The 18,611-nt window shown below is 33.6% G+C and overlaps 1 protein-coding gene across 5 annotated transcripts in view; it reads left to right on the forward strand.

Annotated features, from left to right (window-relative positions):
- The window catches only part of LOC108736193 (probable serine/threonine-protein kinase MARK-A), a 395,028-nt gene that overhangs the window by 136,268 nt on the left and 240,149 nt on the right, over window positions 1–18,611 (forward strand). For all 5 annotated transcript variants that reach the window (XM_025981385.1, XM_025981388.1, XM_025981387.1 and 2 more), the window contains exon 3: window positions 14,364–14,420. Coding sequence is in view for 2 of the 5 variants with exons in the window: in XM_025981387.1 (XP_025837172.1) it covers window positions 14,418–14,420 (3 nt within the window). In the remaining 3 variants the exon portion in view is untranslated. The remainder of the gene's footprint in view (window positions 1–14,363; window positions 14,421–18,611) is intronic.

Genomic DNA, 18,611 nt, shown 5'->3' on the forward strand with positions numbered 1-18,611 from the left:
TTAAAAAGGCCTACAAAAAAGTCCGCGATGGTATATGTCTATCTCTTAGGGATAACCCACAATAACCATTTTTTATTATTTACTTTTTATTGGAAATATTGGCTTATTTACGAAGCGATTTTAAGCAATACAGCATTAATCCTTATCCAATTAAGTACTTTTAAATACATTGTGTATTTAATATAGATGAATATGGCCCTTTACAGCATGTAATTTAAATTAATATTTTCAAACATATTACAGATTTAAAATGCAGGGACATAGCGGTTGCGGCGGTATCGGCCGGGAGGCCGGTTTGTATGGTCTAATGACAAAAAAGCTGTGAATGTTGTATATAAAAACATTCTGTAGTATATTTAGTATTAGCATTGCACCCGTGCGAAGCTGGGGCGGGCTGTTAGTTAAAGTATAAAAAGAGAAAATGTATCTTTAAATTTCAAAAATGTTTTCAAAATTAGTTTATTTCGTAAGTTTCTTAAAAAGTGAAGTTTGTTGTATTTTAATTTACATAACATTAGAATACAATAATATATATAGATATAGTACAAACCCCGTTAATTACTACGTGAACATTCGATAAAATTGACAATCGAATACAAATTCCTGTTATTTTGTATGAGTCAAGCAAAACTTGACACATATCATTCGTGTGAAATAATTAGAGCCACGTGCAACGTTAGCAGTATTTTGTGATGATGTTAACGAAAGATATCACAGTTCAGCTAATTTTATGCATGTGTATTTGTAGGTACGCGTTAAATTGTAATGAATCATAATTATATGTATATCTTTACGAGTAATGGGAAAAACCCTTTACAAAATGAATGTGTTGACAATAAATACCTTCAAGAAATGGAAAACCTTTACTGGTAACTCACTTTTGTTATTAACTTTTACTTCCTCGATTCACAACGAAAGGGAAAGGGGGAGAGGATCTAATAAGAACAGAAAGAAAGGGATGTCACTGGAGTTGTATTGAAGTGCATCATTATCATCATAAGGTCGTCAGTCCTAAGACTGGTTGGACACGTACCTCCACTCGTTCCTATCCTGAGCTAATCTTCGCATTTCCCTAAAACTAAAACAACCCACATCTTTAACTATTTGCGAACAGTAATCTAATCTAGGTCAACCTCTACCCCTCCTAACTCCTGTATCTGTCGTCGTTTACACTATTTTTACCTAAAGCTGGAAAGGATCTCCTGCGTTCCTCTATTTCGTCTATTGATCTTCCCCTTATTAGTTCTTCTTCTCTTTTTTCATCCTCTTTTGTACAATTCTAGTTAAAATTTTTGATTTTTTTTTGAAGTACATAAATTATTTTTTTTTATTTAATCTGAAACCATTCAGTGCTTTTAAAACATAAAAATCATTTAAAAATGTCAGTAATTAATAATGGTTTTGAAGTATTAATTGGTTGTACAGTTATATCATAACTACAGGTAACTTTTCTCTCAAAGCGTGAGACACTGCCTCATCAAAGATAGCAAAGAATTGGTAAAAATCGGAGAATAATTTTACTAAAATGGCTGAATCTTTGGCGCGTTTCCCGGCGCATTCACCAATACAACAGCAATCAGAATTTCAAGAATTGTTCATTAATGACTAGAAATATGTTTTTAAATATAGAAATGGGGTAGGTACCGCTTGCGTAAATCACGTTATCGAAAAAGACCATAATTATAATTTTGATATTAGTTACGTTTGGACACTTTTTGAAGTTAAAAGTTAAAGTTAACTCAATCTTTCGAAATATGGGGTTATAGGATGATGAGGATATTGTGGGCAGAAAAGGTTAGAAATGAAGAGGTAATAGAAAGATTAGGAGAACAGAGGACTCTATGGAAGTCAATAAAAAATAGGCGAGATAGGTTGGTAGGACACCTTCTTAGGCATGAAGGTCTAGTCAGAGACATATTAGAGGCAGAAACAGGAGTTAGGAGGGGTAGAGGTAGATCTAGATAAGATTACTGTTCGCAAATAGTTGAGGATGTGGGCTGTTCTAGATTTAGGGAAATGCGAAGATTAGCTCAGGATAGGAAAGAGTGGAGGTACGTGTCCAACCAGTCTTAGGACTGACGACCTTATGATGATGATGAACTCAATCGTACTGCTGGACCAATGAGACGAGGCCCCTCAGATTGTGATGCCTACAGATGCACATTGGAGGATGGCTAGTCTGCGATAAGGTAAATCATTTAAGTTCATTTTTCTTCCAGTTAAGAATTCGAACACCAACTCCAATGACCAACTTCTTATGCATTTCGATATTTCGTCCGAGCGTAAGAGACATCCTTTTGTAGCCGAATGTGGTTCTTGTTTATCATTAGCGCCGCAAGTGAAAAAGTCAAAAGGGCCACGTCTCAATGGTGCAGCTGTACGATCCTTCCTACCCCAATCTATCCACCTTCCGTAGTAGTTCACAGAACCCCTTCGTGCGGCCCAGTTTAGTAATTCGACGCGCTCGAATGAAAAAGTATTTATTCACTTTCAACTTTTAATTTAAATCTTCCGCTTTTTATAATGCAATCAATCTACCCCTAATAGTTTTAAGTAATTTAATACGCATCCTTGAAGTGATATCAATTAATTTATTGTACATTCTAAGTTAACAATTACAAAGAAGAATAGACACTATATCATTCTGTGTATTTTGTGCTCCTGCATTTCTCCATACTTTTGTTGAACTCCACGATACATGGTCGGATGTTTATGATATAGATAATGCATTCCTTTGTATGAATAATAACAATATCAGCAGCTGTAAATGTTTTCCAAAACTGACAGGGCAAAGACCAGTTTATAACAAAAAAGGAAAAAAATCGCTTTACGCAATATGAAAACGTTGTTTACAACAAACAATATCGAATCATGTTGAAACAAGCGATAATTAATTCTGCGTATTCAATCAACTTCCACCATATCGCAAAAGCATGTCGTGGTAAACGTATTATTATTATTATTACTGTTGCACAATTCAGTTCAAGGTCTAATATTTAGCTTACTATTTGATATCTCTGAACAATGCGATGTGTGAATTGTGAGGTAGACTGCTTGTCGCCTCATTCCGAACATATATGCACACTGTTGTTAAACATACGGACACGTGTGCATTTTTGCACAGTTAATCAACACAAACACGAGAGATACCTTTGTAACTATAACATGCGATAGTAACACAACGTGTTATGTATACAGTGTGTCCAGAACGATATTATCTTACAATATTATTTCGAGAACGTCTAAACCTATTTATTATAAAAGGAGAGGAATGAATCATATCCAAGAAGACTACAGATAGAACATAGGATAAGTAACTAAATGCGAAGTGAATGGCTTTAAATTAAAAAAAAAAGACTTTCGGGTGTTTCATAATTGCCAGAACTACTACAATAGCAGTGGGAGGCGGGCGATCCTTCTGGACTTCATCCTTTCGGCATTAGCCGTGCACGCTTAAGTGATTTCACCATCCGCTTCATTCAAAAAACACTTAGAAAGGTGACAATGTTGAAGCAATAACATTGAAATAATAACAGTATAACTTCAAGTTACAAAATAACTTATTTGCTACAATTGTCATTTCACCACACACCTCAAACGAAATGATCATTTCATTATTATTTTTACATATTTGAATTTTTCTATTAACATTTTTGAAGTGAAACTTCTTTACGCACCATAGGGTAAGTTTCTTTTATGCGAGTTGCTATGTAACGAAATCATGCAACGGATGTCCCCCGTCTACTCGGCCACGAGAGATGTTTCGTAGTGGGGATCGCTTGAGCCGTGAGCGCGCTTCAATGCAACGTTCGTTACAGACAACTCCGGCATGTATAGTGTAAAATTTAAATTCATGGTGTATAAATAGTGCCATTAAACCAATTCCTTAACCCCTATCCCGGTATGTTTGTGTGTTTGAAGAAGTTTTATTTCAGTAGCGTGTTGTATATATATAATTATACGTTGTATTTTTTTATAATCTTGAATGTTAAAATTTAGTTAAATTGAAAAATCATTTCTTGTAGCAATAATTCTTAAATGCGTTTAAAGCATCCGTTAGTTGAAACTAGTTTTACAGTTGAACTTTTCAAATTTTAGTCCATCAGCATGGAACAGTTAATCACCCCCTATTACCGTCATTGTATTAGACTTTGCTATTTAATTTCTAGTCTTTAGATAAGAAAGTGGCAGTACTTATTGTAACGTGAATTGCTTCAAATTACTCTTGTTGGAAACTGTAATTTTGATGGTGAGTACGCGGTTATTGATTGCACTGTACGTAAGTAGGTAGATAAAGATCATACTTCCAACAGTACCGGCACGGAATGAGTCATTTTTCTTAACACCACATGATCTTTATTAGTACCTTTATGTAATACCTACTTACTTATATCGTAAGATAAATAGCTAAAAATAAGGTTTACTGGTAGATTCGAACCGTTGTTGCAATAATCGCGGTTGCTTTATTATATGTATACTGCCAACGAAATTGAGTAGTCGGATTGATTCTGTTCTCTATTCACGGTCAGGTTCTCACGGTGCATTTTTTAGATATTGTCTTTTAAACGCAGGTGTTCAGCAGAACGAATACGAACCTTTTTAAGAATGAGGAAAGGTAGTTTGCTGCCGTACATTTTATTAGCTTCATAACCGGTCATAATTACTCCGTATGAAGGAACGTATATATATAAAGTAGCGTACCGTCTCTTACACAAAAAGCCTTCTTTTTGCGAAGATAATAATAAATAATATTTAAGTTCTGTGCATTTTAAATAGGTATACCGACATGAAAAAAATAAATAAAAGATGTAATAAGGAAAACAAGAAAAGTTGTGTAGTTCTTTCCATTTTAACGAGTAAGGCCTAGCGCGCACTGCGATCTTTTAGTTGCCGCGACTGAAAAGTTGCGGTCGCAGGAAGTAAAGCCGATGCGGGCACCTGCGACCAAATAATCGCAGCTTTTAAACATTTGCAATATGAACGTCACAGAAACAATCTGTATTGTGGCATTGAATAAATCCTAATAATACTAAAACGAAACAGAAGAAACAATATTGGTCCAATCTAGGGTTGCCGGGATTCCCCGGATTTGTCCTAGTTTGAAGGGCGTCCGGGGGTCATCCGGCAGGGGCTTTTAAAAAGTGTCTGGGTGTTCATTGCTGTCCATAAGATTCATTCTGCATCCGCGACAATCGCGCCGCAAGAGAAACTGGACCAGTTGCGATTTTTTGATCGTAATGATTATTTAGTCGCATATGAGCGCGTTTATTAGCCTGTGTTACATTTTTGCGACTATAAAATCGCAATGCGCCTGTTCAGTCCTGACTGTATATACATGTATTTTTAATTCTATAGTTATGTGGGAATTCACAAAAATATTTCATCCACGTTAACAACATGTTTCAGGCAATTGTGAAGTCCTATTTTTGTTCAGTTTATTGCCCTTCACGTACTTTTGTCGGACCCCTTGGGTCAAAATATCTGTACTGCTTAATTATTACTAGCTTGGTACAGCCTGTCCACCCTCTCTCCCTTCAGTAGGTCAGTTTATGTATTTAAGTTTTAAGTTGTACAGAAAGCATTCTTTCAGTATCATTGTAGACGTTCACTTTGTTAATTTTAATTCCTTTGTAAATATAATAGTTTAACAGTTTCTAAATATTTCATTCCAATCTTTTAACGGTTAATATACAAAAACAAATTATAGAAATAGTTACACCGAAGTTCTTTTTTAAATGGACGTGTAACGTACAGAGTCGTCTGTACAGCGCCCTAGGATTTCCCTGCCGGTGTCTAATACTACTACGTACCTGTTAACGTTCTCTAGGATTTGTGGTCCTTTTCCGTCTTCTAATGATCACGGCTACGTTACTGTTCTTTCGTGTTTTTAGTATATTTGAGAATTTATTTATACATAAATAACTACAAAAAAACGGCCGAGTCTTTTTAAAATTCGTTAACAGATGATTTATAATAATATTTACATTTGTATGTAGAAAAGTAGTGAAAAATACCGTTCTGCATTTCAAAAACCCGGAAAATAAGTGGCCAAATAGTGAACAGATAAACAAAGTCCATATAGCGATCTAACCGTAGACACAAGTGAGTGTAAACGTTCGACTTGATTATATGAAACATTTTCCATTTTCCGGACTGTTTTGCTGCGGTTGACTGTGATCTGTTATACTAAACGTTTCGCTGTTGATTTCCAGAAAAAGTTTCATAGTCAGTAACGAAGGCTTTAATCAATAGCTGTATTGAAGATCCCCAACCCAGTTGCAATTGACAATGTCCCCAGCAATGAACAGCGATATGGTGGTGTAGCAACTCATAATACCAAATTACCAAAATTTGCTTAATACGCAAAATATTCTTTCGACAAGCCTTTTGTATTCCGTTAGTCTCTGTTTACTGAATGTAAATAGAATGGTAATGGTATATGTTGTTCTTCAGGGTACGCAAATGAGGAAAAATGGAAATGGGTATGACCGTAACGAAAACCACATAAAACCGATGATTGTATAAGTAAAACGCGAAACAATCGAAAAGGAAACGGCAATATAAATCACATAATTAATATTGCATTTTCTTATTTGCTTTTTGTTCCATTTCCATTAATCTCATTTTAGATGTTCAATATTCACCCTTTAACTTTGTTATTGTGCAGCTAATCTTCAAGTGGTACAACTGAATTTGTTTCAATTATAACAGCGTATAGGTACATATATCCTAATCTTACCTAATATTATAAATGCGAATGTTTTATTTACACTAATTATTGAAGAACTTAAAAATACTATTAAATTATTACTAAACTTATTCTATTTATTTACAATACTGTTGATATATCACTATTCACTGCGTTATTTATTTTACTGCTACCACTGTCAATTTATTTCTTCTTCCTCTCGGCGATCGTCTCTTCCTTTAATTACTCTTTTGTTTACTTTCGGGAACCTTCTCGAAACTCCCGGAAAGTTTCTTTTTTCTTTGAAGTGTTTAACTGCTTTCCCAGAATACAGGTATGACACACACACATTTACAAATACGGCGCACATGAAGAAAGACGCCCGCAGCTAATCGGCGAATCGATAAGCTGTTTACGCACTCGTTCTCGCTACAATACTGAACGAAAAAATACAGAAAATAGTTCTTTACTTATAGATTACAGGAAAATTAATAAGAAATCTATAGTCTGAACATAGGTAACATGGTAAATCTTTCAAGAAAACAATATTGTGCGTACAAATTTACATATTTACATTTGCAGTTTGAATGTATTTCGGACATCTTCTCGGGTTAGGGGAAAAACAGAACCCTTATAGAGTCACTCGTGTGTGTCTGTCTGTCTATTTTTATTTTAAGAAAAAATCTTCGGCAATTCAAAAATTTTACAATATATTTAGTCATTGGTTATTCGGTTTTGTCAATTTAACCAATCGGTTTTTGGTGTGTAGTTTAGTATAGTCGCTCTGGTTACCTCATTATGTCATTGTAAAATGCAGTCATTTATCAAATTAATAGACACTAGATTTTAGAATTAATCTTTGAAATGATGTTGTTTTTCAGTAAATATATCACCTAAGAAAATTGTTTTTTTGTTTGTGGAGTGAACTTTCGTTTTGTGGTTTAATTCTACCCTCAAGAAATGATTTGTTTGCTGAACATAAATTTTTCATAGCCTGTTTAGTGGTAGACCTTCAATTTCGATTTTTATCAATTTTGTTTGGAATGCTTTTGATATGAAATATTCTGTTCTGCAATTTATTCTACTGTTTACATAAAGATTATGTTATTTATCCTTAGTTGAAGGTTTTAACTTCACATTTATTTCGTTATTTATTCTATGTATTTTTCTTTTTTTTTTTTGGTTGATGCTTCAGCGTGTTTGGTAAACATTGTAGTTTATCTCATTCCCGGTCTTTATGTACGTAGTTGTTGGCCGTTGTCGGTATGTATATTTAAATTGTGTTTACAGGACGAACGGCGATGGCGACGTTGTTTCTGACCCTTTTCAGCGTTCCCCCTTTTAATTTATATTAACCCAGTTTTACTGCTCGCGGTGCGCTTCCCTTTTTCTCCAAAATTTACGATCTGCAAGCTAAGCGCAACCTAAACCGTGAACAGTTTTAACTTCTCTCGCCCTCGGTTAACCTCTAATTTAACGTTAACTACTTCACCCTTATTCCGTTCGTTTGCATCTTTATTATTGTAAAATTTATAACACTTAGATCTATTTATATCGTCTAGTTTCATATACGTCTTTTTTAATACATGTTAAGATAATAAATTGCAACAAATTTTCTGCAACTCTATTTCAGAGCTGAATAGAGATTTCGTACTTTGTGCTTGAAAATGTGTTTTCAGCCTTTCAGGGTTTAGAAGCACTTTGACTTAAGTCCATTCATGAACAAGTAATTAGGGCATGATATACGAATTAGAAAAGTGCTTTATAATTTGTAATTTAAACTGCTTAAAACAAGCTTTAGAAATAATTGCTAATTCAAAATCCGTGGCTTTTATAATGTAATTGGAGCTTCAAGATCTAAAGCATTTTAATAAGTAAGGGCTTTTTGGGCTTAGTTCTTTTGGTTACTGCTTTGATACATTTATGTAAGCAGATCTAGTAAGTATATATGTATAAGCAATTAATTACACAAATTTGTTTATTTATCGCTTGCTTATGTCACTGTGTATTTTTATTACTTTTAATATGAATTTATATCATAGTTTAGACACTATTTATATCACTTGTCTTTTGTCGATTGCACTTCGTCAGATATTGTCACAATTTTGTTCGGTTCCTGATCAGTTTCTTGTATCGGGGAGCCGCCTCGTGTTGTTTCCTTGGAATCCAAAGTGCCGACGCGATATCGATCGCTGCCTGAGGCACTCGCTCTCGATAATATTTACGAATTATGTAACTATACTCATATGACAATTGCATCTAGCAACTTTCGTTGGAAGAAAGGTTGTAAAAAAACGGTCGAGTACAATTTCCACCTACGATCAGAAGGAGATTCGTCTATTGCACGTAATCTATTCTAGTTCTAAGGTTGTTTCGTGTAATCAATCGCGATTTTTCGCCAACAATATTACGTTAATGACGCGGCGCAAATCTATAATTCCAACGTATTATTTTGTCTATACTGCCTGCCATTTTTGTTTTTTTTTTTTTCGATTTGAATTATAACGACTTGTTTTTTTTAAATTATTATGTCATTCTTCTTTCTAATTGATTTTAAAATTCAACTTTACGTTAGTTTATACCTCTTAAGTATAATAATCTTTTGGAAAATAGGTGAGAGCTTTTTTTCCATGTTCAGTCTGTAGACCAGATTGTTTGTTTCTTCTGATAAAGTTTCCCTTTATTAGGAGATGTCCATTTAAGTGTACAATAAAACTATCGTTTCCCATAACTTATTCGATATTTCTAAATTGTATCTCATTATGTAGCCAACAGATTTGCAGACAACCAGGCTTATTTGGAGCGGTCGCAGAATGCATTTTGCATATATGGTTACCGTCTTATTCTTACTTGACTGTTGTTGTTTGTACAATGTGCGATGTAACGTTTCAAACTTTCAAATGCAACTCGGCAGCTGAGCAGACTAGTCGCAGTTGGCTGGGGCAACTTGTAAGGGCAAGAAGCAATTTTTATGACTTGCTATTGCCATCGCGAAACTGGCAATTACGTTTACCATATTTATAACTAGTCATAATATCAAATAGGCGATTTGAACGGATCTTCTGACGAATATATATCTAACAGTATGTTTACTAAATTAATTCAGTCAGTATGATAAAAGAAGGGAACTTGATCTAGCTATTAATTAGATATATTATATAGCTACCTACACAGCTCCTTCATGGAGAAAACTAAATTTTTATGACAATGCAAAACGATTGTAAATGACTGAATTTGCCGTAGAATTAATACATTTTATTAATAATTTCAAGTTTCTTAATTATTACAATTTAATTTGTAATATCAACTAAAATACCTAGTAAATTTATTTCTGCTGGGATTTTGTTTTTACAAATTCCGGTCCAAATTGTAATTTTTATTATTTTCGCTTAAGAAGCAACGGAATAGCAAGATAGATTGTAAATATCGCTTTAATATTCAAGTAAATTTTCCTTTTCCATTTTCTCCGTGTTGAGAAATGTGTTGCTTAATGATTTACAGGAGGCTAGGCCACATTTCCCTTTTTAGTTTTTCAACTGATTAATTACAAATGAAAATTAATTGTCTTTCACACGTGATATGTCGAAAATACACGTAGCAGGAAAAGAATATTCGTAGATAACGGGCTCGTCATTATAAACACACTTATGAAATATCAACTTGCAAGTAATGAAATTAAAAGTAGGGTTACATGCCGGGGCTTGTAAATAAATTTTACAAAACCGTCTTCGGGGATATGTTTTAATTTTTTTGATGCATATTGAATTTCTTAAAAACTACCAAACTCTGTCCTTTAGGTAGTTTTCTTACAAAGATCAAGGTAGATCCATTTTGTTCTAAATTTCAGTTTCAGTTATTTCGCTAACGAAGGGGAAGAAACATTTCTCCACAACAGACATCCCAGCTTGATGTCTTAAAAATTACTGTAAATGTCTCTAAAATTACAAATTGGAAAATATAAGGGTTAATTTTTGCTACCAAGTTTCAAATTTCCATTTGTAACAATTTTACAGAAACATATCTGTGACACAAGCGTAACGATTCCGTTTTTCCTTTAGAGATGTGAACCCTAACAAGAGAAATTAATTTGCAAAGCGAACTATTTTGCTCTTGCCTTGGCAAGTAAAGGGATTTTTCTTATGGGAACCGAAGCAATTTGAGTTTCAGTAGAAAAAAAAAACAAAATTTTTGTTTTCACACAATTAATAGGTATGAGATGTGCTTAAAGTAAGTAAGTATGTTTATTCTGTATCCACCTACATATTTTGAAAAATGTGTTCTGTCACGTTAAAGTTGCGGAGCACAGAGACGAGAATTAAAAATAACGCTTCAGATCTCGAAGATTTAAATTTCTTGACGGCTCATTATTCTTACTCGCGAAAGCGAGCGCATCTAATGGCTTGCAGATGTTAATTGATATAGCTAATGTTCCAAGCACATTAAATTCAAAGATTATATAGTGTAATCCCGTGGAATTCCCAAGCCCAAGCGGGCCGAGGCCGATATTTAGTTTCTGAACGCGTTTATCTCCAGGAATGTTTGATGTAGAACCTTCCACTCCCACGGGAATAAGTTTAAACTAACAGGAGTTCCGGATCGTTGTAAGTTTCGTAGTCTGTTTGACTCGATGTCTCCACTCTAATATGCCAACCGCAAAACTCTACCCCGAATAAGCGGCTCGATTTGATTCATTCAATCAACTTTAAATTTACTTTCGCATTGAAAAGTACGTTTCATCTTCCTCTCTCTCTTTCTTCCTCCCTCTATCTTTCTCTATCGCCGTATTGATTTACCAAATGTACTTCTTGTTTTACTTTGCTAATTACCTTTTCAACCTAGTGATTTTAAATAATGAATATTAACTGCTTATACTCAGCAATTTAATAGAAGTACATTACCATTTTGAACTTTTCAATTTTTTATCTCATCATAAGCATTACTACATTAAATCACTAATCAAACCGAGGTTAACTGTCGTCGGTTGAAGTTTCTACCTAACGTTTCACTAGCACGAGTGGCGGGGTTCTTCAGAGGTCCTTCCACCTGTGATGCTGAATGCTGAAGAAGTTCAGGTCTCGTGCTTGCGAAACGTTAGGAAGATACTCCACCACAAAATACCCTCTATTGGTAAGAACAATTTTTTTGATGACTGTATGTAATAGTGACTGTTGTCAAAATCCTTTACCATCTATTTTCTTAATGTTATAAAGAGGTTTAGGAAGGTTGTTTGTTTTTCTGGAATAATCTCTGTTATTAGTTAAAAATTTTGAAGTAAGATCCAGTATAATCGAAAGCATCATGATATTTCAAGTATAATTGGGTCTTCATTAGATATTCATTGTTCTGTATTGTTTGATGATTTTACTTTTTGTTTGTGGGTCAAATCGTTTTACTTTTTATGAGTATAGATTATAAAAGATTCTTTTTAATAGTCTTTCGTAAAACAAGTTAAACAAGCAAAGGTCTTGCATTTTTTATTAACAATTTCAGTGCAATTATTCGATGAATCGATAGATGACATCAGATAGTTCCCATGAAAAACAATCAATTTCCCGGCAACTTCCAAGGAAATAACTTACGACATTTGAGTTATATAAAAAGTTTTTTTTTCCTATATTTAGAAATTGTCTCGATTGTTTCGCAACTGAAACGTCGAAAACAGATAAATAAACGTATACATGTATCGAAGAAGATCCTTATCTGAAAACTTAAGGATCTGGATGAATAGTAAGAATCAAGGATTTTTATTACCGTTGCCATGAGAACAGCAGCATTAAGAGTGACTAGGAAATATTTGTAGGATTACAAACTATGACTGTGACCTCGAAAAGCTGTTTGTGTAAAAATTTAATCTGTATTTTATTCTCATACAAATCGATTATAAGATAATAAACTTTATAGAGGCAATAACTTTTATTGTCTTACTAAAATTTACCCCAACAGTTTGTATTTGACTTGGTGCGCTTGTTCTGATCTGCTGATCTTTCATTTGTACATTCTTGTAGATTTCTCTTTTCAAACAGTGGTAAAGTTTCCTTTTTTTTTATATTTAAAATCTAGTAAAGTAAACTGAAAATTTCAAATACTTACTAAAAACGTTTTGTTCCAAGAAAAGAATATATTAAAGTTGCATCAAACAGTTTAAATAAATAAAAGTAATAATTTTTCGTTCGGTCTTGGTTTTAGTCTTGGTCTTGTTCATTCGGTCTTCGTTTTAGTTTTCGCTCAGTCTTTGTCTTGGTAGTACAAAGACTTAAATTTTGTTACATCTATGACCAATTAGACATGGTGATTTTACACAATTACGCAATTTGAACAAAATTTTTTCTGGTTATTCTATTTCATTCATCATCATAAGATCGTTAATCCAAAAACTGGTTGCATACGCACCTCTACTCTTTTTTGTCTTGAGCTAATCTTCACATTTCCCTAAAACTAGAACATCCCTCATCCTTAATATTTGTGAACAGTAATCTAATTTAGATCTTCCTCTGCTCCACTTAACTCTTGTTTCTTTTATAATATGTCTATTATATTTAATTAATGGTTATAAAGTTTATTGATTATAATACAGAGGTTCCCAAACGGTATTCTGTGAAATGGTCGCAGGGGTTCTACGAGATATGGCGTTTTTTCCTAATAAATGATAGGAAACGTTAGGAATTCAATTCTTTTAACGAACTTAATGAATCAGAAATTGTATCTTGAATCAGAAAATCCGTTGGCCATGGGATTTATGTACCGTAGTGTAAATTATTAAGTTAGAGTTAAGTTTCCAAAACTACTAGGATCGACGGTTGAAAGTGAAAACAAGTAAGGGAAATTAATGAAAGACTATAGGTTGAGAGCTATTAGCCGTTGAATCAACTTCAAATATAATTGGATCTATAGATGTTGGAAGGAAGTATGTGAAGGCATAAGAAAGGAAACACTTGAAAAAATGTGTCGCTTATCCCAATAAACCATTAAATGAATAGGTCTTTTATTGAAAATATTATAACATAAAAGTATGCAAAATTCTGCGAAAAGCAACAGTTCTATATTTAACCGAAACAACGGCTTATATTATTAAATTAATATAATATATAAAGAATATTTTCCTCTTCTAAATACTTTCTCAAAGAAAATGAGTTACAAGTAACCTCAGATGTAGGTAAAATCATAAATGAACATTCATTGAATCTCAAAGATCCTTGGAAGAATATTTTCCAAAGGAGTTACAGGAGAGCCACTGAGGGCTAAACCATCAATGCTAACTCAGAGTATGAGAACATGATAACATGATCGATATTATCAGTTGATTCAAATTTAAATAGCATGTGAATTAAATTTAAGGATGATGTCCTGCAGTTGTTAAGAACGTTATCACATTTTTTGTTTTGATTCATTTCAAAATTTAAGCAAAAGATGTACACGATAAGATGTCAGGGGTCTCACATAAAAACTATTATCAATTTACTGTTTTGACTAGAAGGGGTTCCGCCAAAAAGGGTTCTTAGCAAAAACAATTAGGAACCGCTTTTACAGTAAATGGTCTACCATACAGTTCGGTATGGTTCTAATATTACCTCTTCTTAAGATTAGTAAATTTTAATTATATCCTGTGTAACTAATAATAACTACCGACCAATTGATTAATTACGTTACTAATCTATTTTTCTTAATATTTTTTCAGGTATCATAGTTCCAAGATTAGAATTGCCTATTATTATCAGAGATCCTACGCATAATGGTAAGCATTCTTCCTTAATCTTAATATGTACACAACTCTAGTTTGTACAACTTTGGTCTATATACTATAATACAGTACAGTCCGAGAAACTGTATAGGTAACCGCAAAAGAAATGTTTTGTTCGCCGAGTAGTTTGAATATATCATCTTATTATCGTGGTTATTATTTATCAGCTTTACAAAATATTAGGATTTTCCGTAATTATCACAGCGTATTTTGTACCTTCTTAGATTATGGTATTCTACAAATTAAGCTATAGGTATCTAGTCTAAGGTTTGATGTTGACTGAAGTATTCCTTGTTTCCTGTAAAATAATCCAGGGGTTACAATTTTTTTTTTATAACATTATATTTATAAATTTTCTATATAAAGAAAGGCTTCGTACATTTATCATTTAACATCATAAACTTTACATTTATATAGAGAAACTACAGAAATGCGTAAATAATAATTCTTGCTTTTGAGTATTACACTTCGCCTTTTAATAGTTCTGCATTATATTGTGTAGTGATCATTTGCAATAAGATCCATTTGTTTTTGTTAGTTGCTTTTTTCCTGCCTTCATATTTCTCTTACACAAACACGTATAAATTGGTATATAAATTCACACAGTTATTTTATGCTAATTTCCAGGTAAATTGTCTCGACTTGTTTCTTCGAACTAATGTCGGTCCGAATTCTGCGAACTGAATTATGTAATTAACTTATGCTTCTATTGTATCGACAGGAACTGCATTTAACATAAAAGTTGCTTTAATTTAGTTTCTTGGAAACAACATTTAAATACTGTCATTTTATTTACTGACTGTCTGTTCAATGTGCCAGTAAAATGAAGGGAAAATTCTTGGTGGATTTATTAACGTCAGAAAGAACGTTATGTATGGGTTGGTATTTGGTATTTATTAAAAATGTGTTTTTGCTTGCTTTTATTTATTAATGTGAAATCGTACTTTATTACTAATAAATGCTCTAAAGAGTAGACATAAAATATCATATTTATGTACATCTACTACGTACTGAATGAAGTTAAACCATCCGTAGATACGCTGTTTTATATTAAACATTAAAGTTGATTCCATTTCGCTTGTCTGTTTTGTACACTTCAGTTATCAGATACTTCTGAAAACCATTTACTATACCGACTTTATTCAATCAATAATAATAATAATCAATTTCGACCATTTCACCTAAATTCTAAAAGATGCATCGAAATAACATTTGCTTTTGTGACCGACCACAAATTAAATTTTAATTACTACATTTTGAGTCCTGTCCTGTCCCGTACCGCTCTGCTATTGGCACGCTCAAATTTTACCTGCTATTGTCGCGGCGCTACGGGCACGCAAATGGTCGCGACGCTACAGGTACGGCACCATGGGTACTCACTCTTTGAGGCAATATGGGTCTTAACACGTGCGGCACACGCCTCAATTTGAGGTATTACTGACATAATATTAAATGAGTGCATATACTCGAGGCACTCTAATAATGAAATGCATTGAAGCGCTTTAATCGAGGCTGTTTTACCGATAAACAGCAGATTGAGGTACGTACGCATAGTGGCAGGCACGTGCTTTAGAAGGGGCACCCTCCTCATAATGTGCGCTCGCGGTTTGTACAACTCACAAAGCTTTATCTCCAACTTTATTTGTGTTAGGCTCATAGATACTTTCCTGTGGATCGTAAAAGTAAAAGTAAATATTAATTTCACTCGTGTCACCAATAAATATCTAATGAGTGGGACTTGAACCTTGACGAAACTCTTGTACAAAGGTGGGTGGATCGGCTTGCGAGTTTCAATGATTTAGGGACTTGTCTTAGTCTGGTTTCTCTTTAAGAACTCCACCATTATGGCCGATAAGAAATAGGTATGAAGATCCAGGCAGAGACATATTAGAGGCAGAGACATATTAGAGGCAGAAACGGAAGTTAGGAGGGGTAGAGATAGACCTAGATTAGATTACTGTTCGCAGATAGTTAAGGATATGGACTGTTCTAGTTTTAGGGAAATGCGAAGATTAGGTCAGGATAGGAAAGAGTGGAGGTACGTGTCCAACCAGTCTTAGGACTGAGGATCTTATGATGGTGGGTATATTCATATGTATTCCTGTTAGGGATAAATGAACAGATTTCTACTTTATTTATTTTCTGACACAGTTAAGTTGCTTTGGCGAAATTTCAAAGTTTTGGATTATAAAGGTAAATTTTAAAACTAATGACAGCGTGCATATTTCAATTGAAAAATTAATTAAAAATGTACAGAAGTTTTTCTGGGGTACTTTAGTTTTTTTTCTTGTCGACTTTATGATACATAACGATTAGTTTTGTCATACTTTGCTTGTCTTGATTGACTGTTTGCATTAAATTAATTCAATAACATACTTAATTTTATAACATCAATAAATTATAAAACCTCGCCGAAGGTGTTCTCTATTTTTATATATTTTTTATGTGTATTTTCGTAATTAAGTTTCAAAATCTTCATTTATTGTACTCTAACTCTTGATTTTTACAGTATACGTAGATTGTAATTATGTTATTGAAATACACATTGAAAAAAAGTAGTTTTGTTCACTTTTTCAAAAATCATATTTAGATGTGTGAGTAAAACTTGTCTATGTCACTGTAACTTGTTCAGATTTATGAAGCAATTGATAGAAAACAAAAGAGAGGCACATTCTACAAACTTTTTATATATTCGTTATACCTGCGACTAGCCGACAATGACAGCAGTATCTTTCTCTTTCTTGTGATAAGTATACAGGGTAATAGATTTACTGTTTCAGTAATAAATAATAGAGTAAAAGATTTACAACTTTGACTTTGTAATCCAAAAGAAGTAAAATTAAATTGAAGCGACTGTATAGACTGGCAGTCTTTAATGGAGAGAAAATTTGCGATAAGTGATTGAAGAAGCGCAGTATTATGCTTTTAAATAAGAAAAAGTGCGATGTAAAGTATGCATAATGCGCTTGTTCCATGCTTGCACACTACAATATTATGTAGAAGGATAATAGCTACAGCGGGCGCATCCTTAATGCGGACGATATTATTTTATGAACTTGGAAGGTTCCGTTTTGAACGAGACTTTTATAACTCGGCTTATCGTGGCGCAGATAATATTATATTAAGGTAGTTGGTAGTAAAATATTGTTCACAGAGGTGTTGTATATCGCTCCGTGTCCCATTATGCATTCGAGGCACGCACAATATTTCTCGTGCATTTAAAGTTTGCAAGGATAGTATCGCAGTTTTTAACGGAAAAATGCTCGGTTCGTTGCATTCATTCATGTAAACTTTACCTAACGTTTTATTCCGATTTCGCACGCAACTATTCTTGTTACAACCAGCTACTTGCCTACTACTAACTCGAATCAGATCGAATCGTTCGTTTCTGCTACCGTGTGAATTATTATTTGCGGTTACCAACACGTGCCTATCGACGATCAAGTCAAGAGTCTTTAAAATTTAATTAACGTCACACTCCCGTTTATGTTGACAAAGTACGTACTACGGTTGCCACCTTTTGAAAATACGACAGGCACATGGCAAGGACAACTGATACCGTAACAACAAAAATTAAAATTTAATTAGGTATTATATTTTTCATATATAAAATTTGTTCTCTAATATTTGGTTTTATATTTTGGTACCTGTTTGCCGTGAAATTACGAGCAGTATTTTCTCAAAATGTTGGTTTTAACTGAGCGAATGAAACTCGATATAAAACACTATATATAGACTTTATTTACATGTGCATTATTAACTGTGAACTAACGGGTTACAACTACAGGCAAAACGAAAAAAATATGAATTAAAAACGGAAGTTAACAAGAAGAAGGACAAAACGTAACTAACTCTAAATTATGTAACAAAATCAAAAATTGTTCTGGTGCCACCACCAATACCTGGTATGTAACAAAAGAATACGATCGAGAAGCCAATAAGGGGAAAAACCAGTAAGGTAGAACTCTGCTTCGAGCTATGAAATTCCTGTAACCTGCATACAATTAAAGAACATCGATAATAAAATTAACAAAGGTGGTTGGTGTCGAAGACCTTCACAGAACCTAACCATTGGGACCAAATCGGCCTATTATTGTTTACAAAAGAATATTCAAGAGAAAAAACTTTTAAAACTTTTGGGTGTTTCATTCCCACCAGCCAGTAATGCTGGTGGGCGGGCAGTCC

The sequence above is a fragment of the Agrilus planipennis genome, unplaced genomic scaffold, assembly GCF_000699045.2.
Source record: "Agrilus planipennis isolate EAB-ADULT unplaced genomic scaffold, Apla_2.0 scaffold100, whole genome shotgun sequence".
Lineage (NCBI taxonomy): Eukaryota > Metazoa > Arthropoda > Insecta > Coleoptera > Buprestidae > Agrilus > Agrilus planipennis.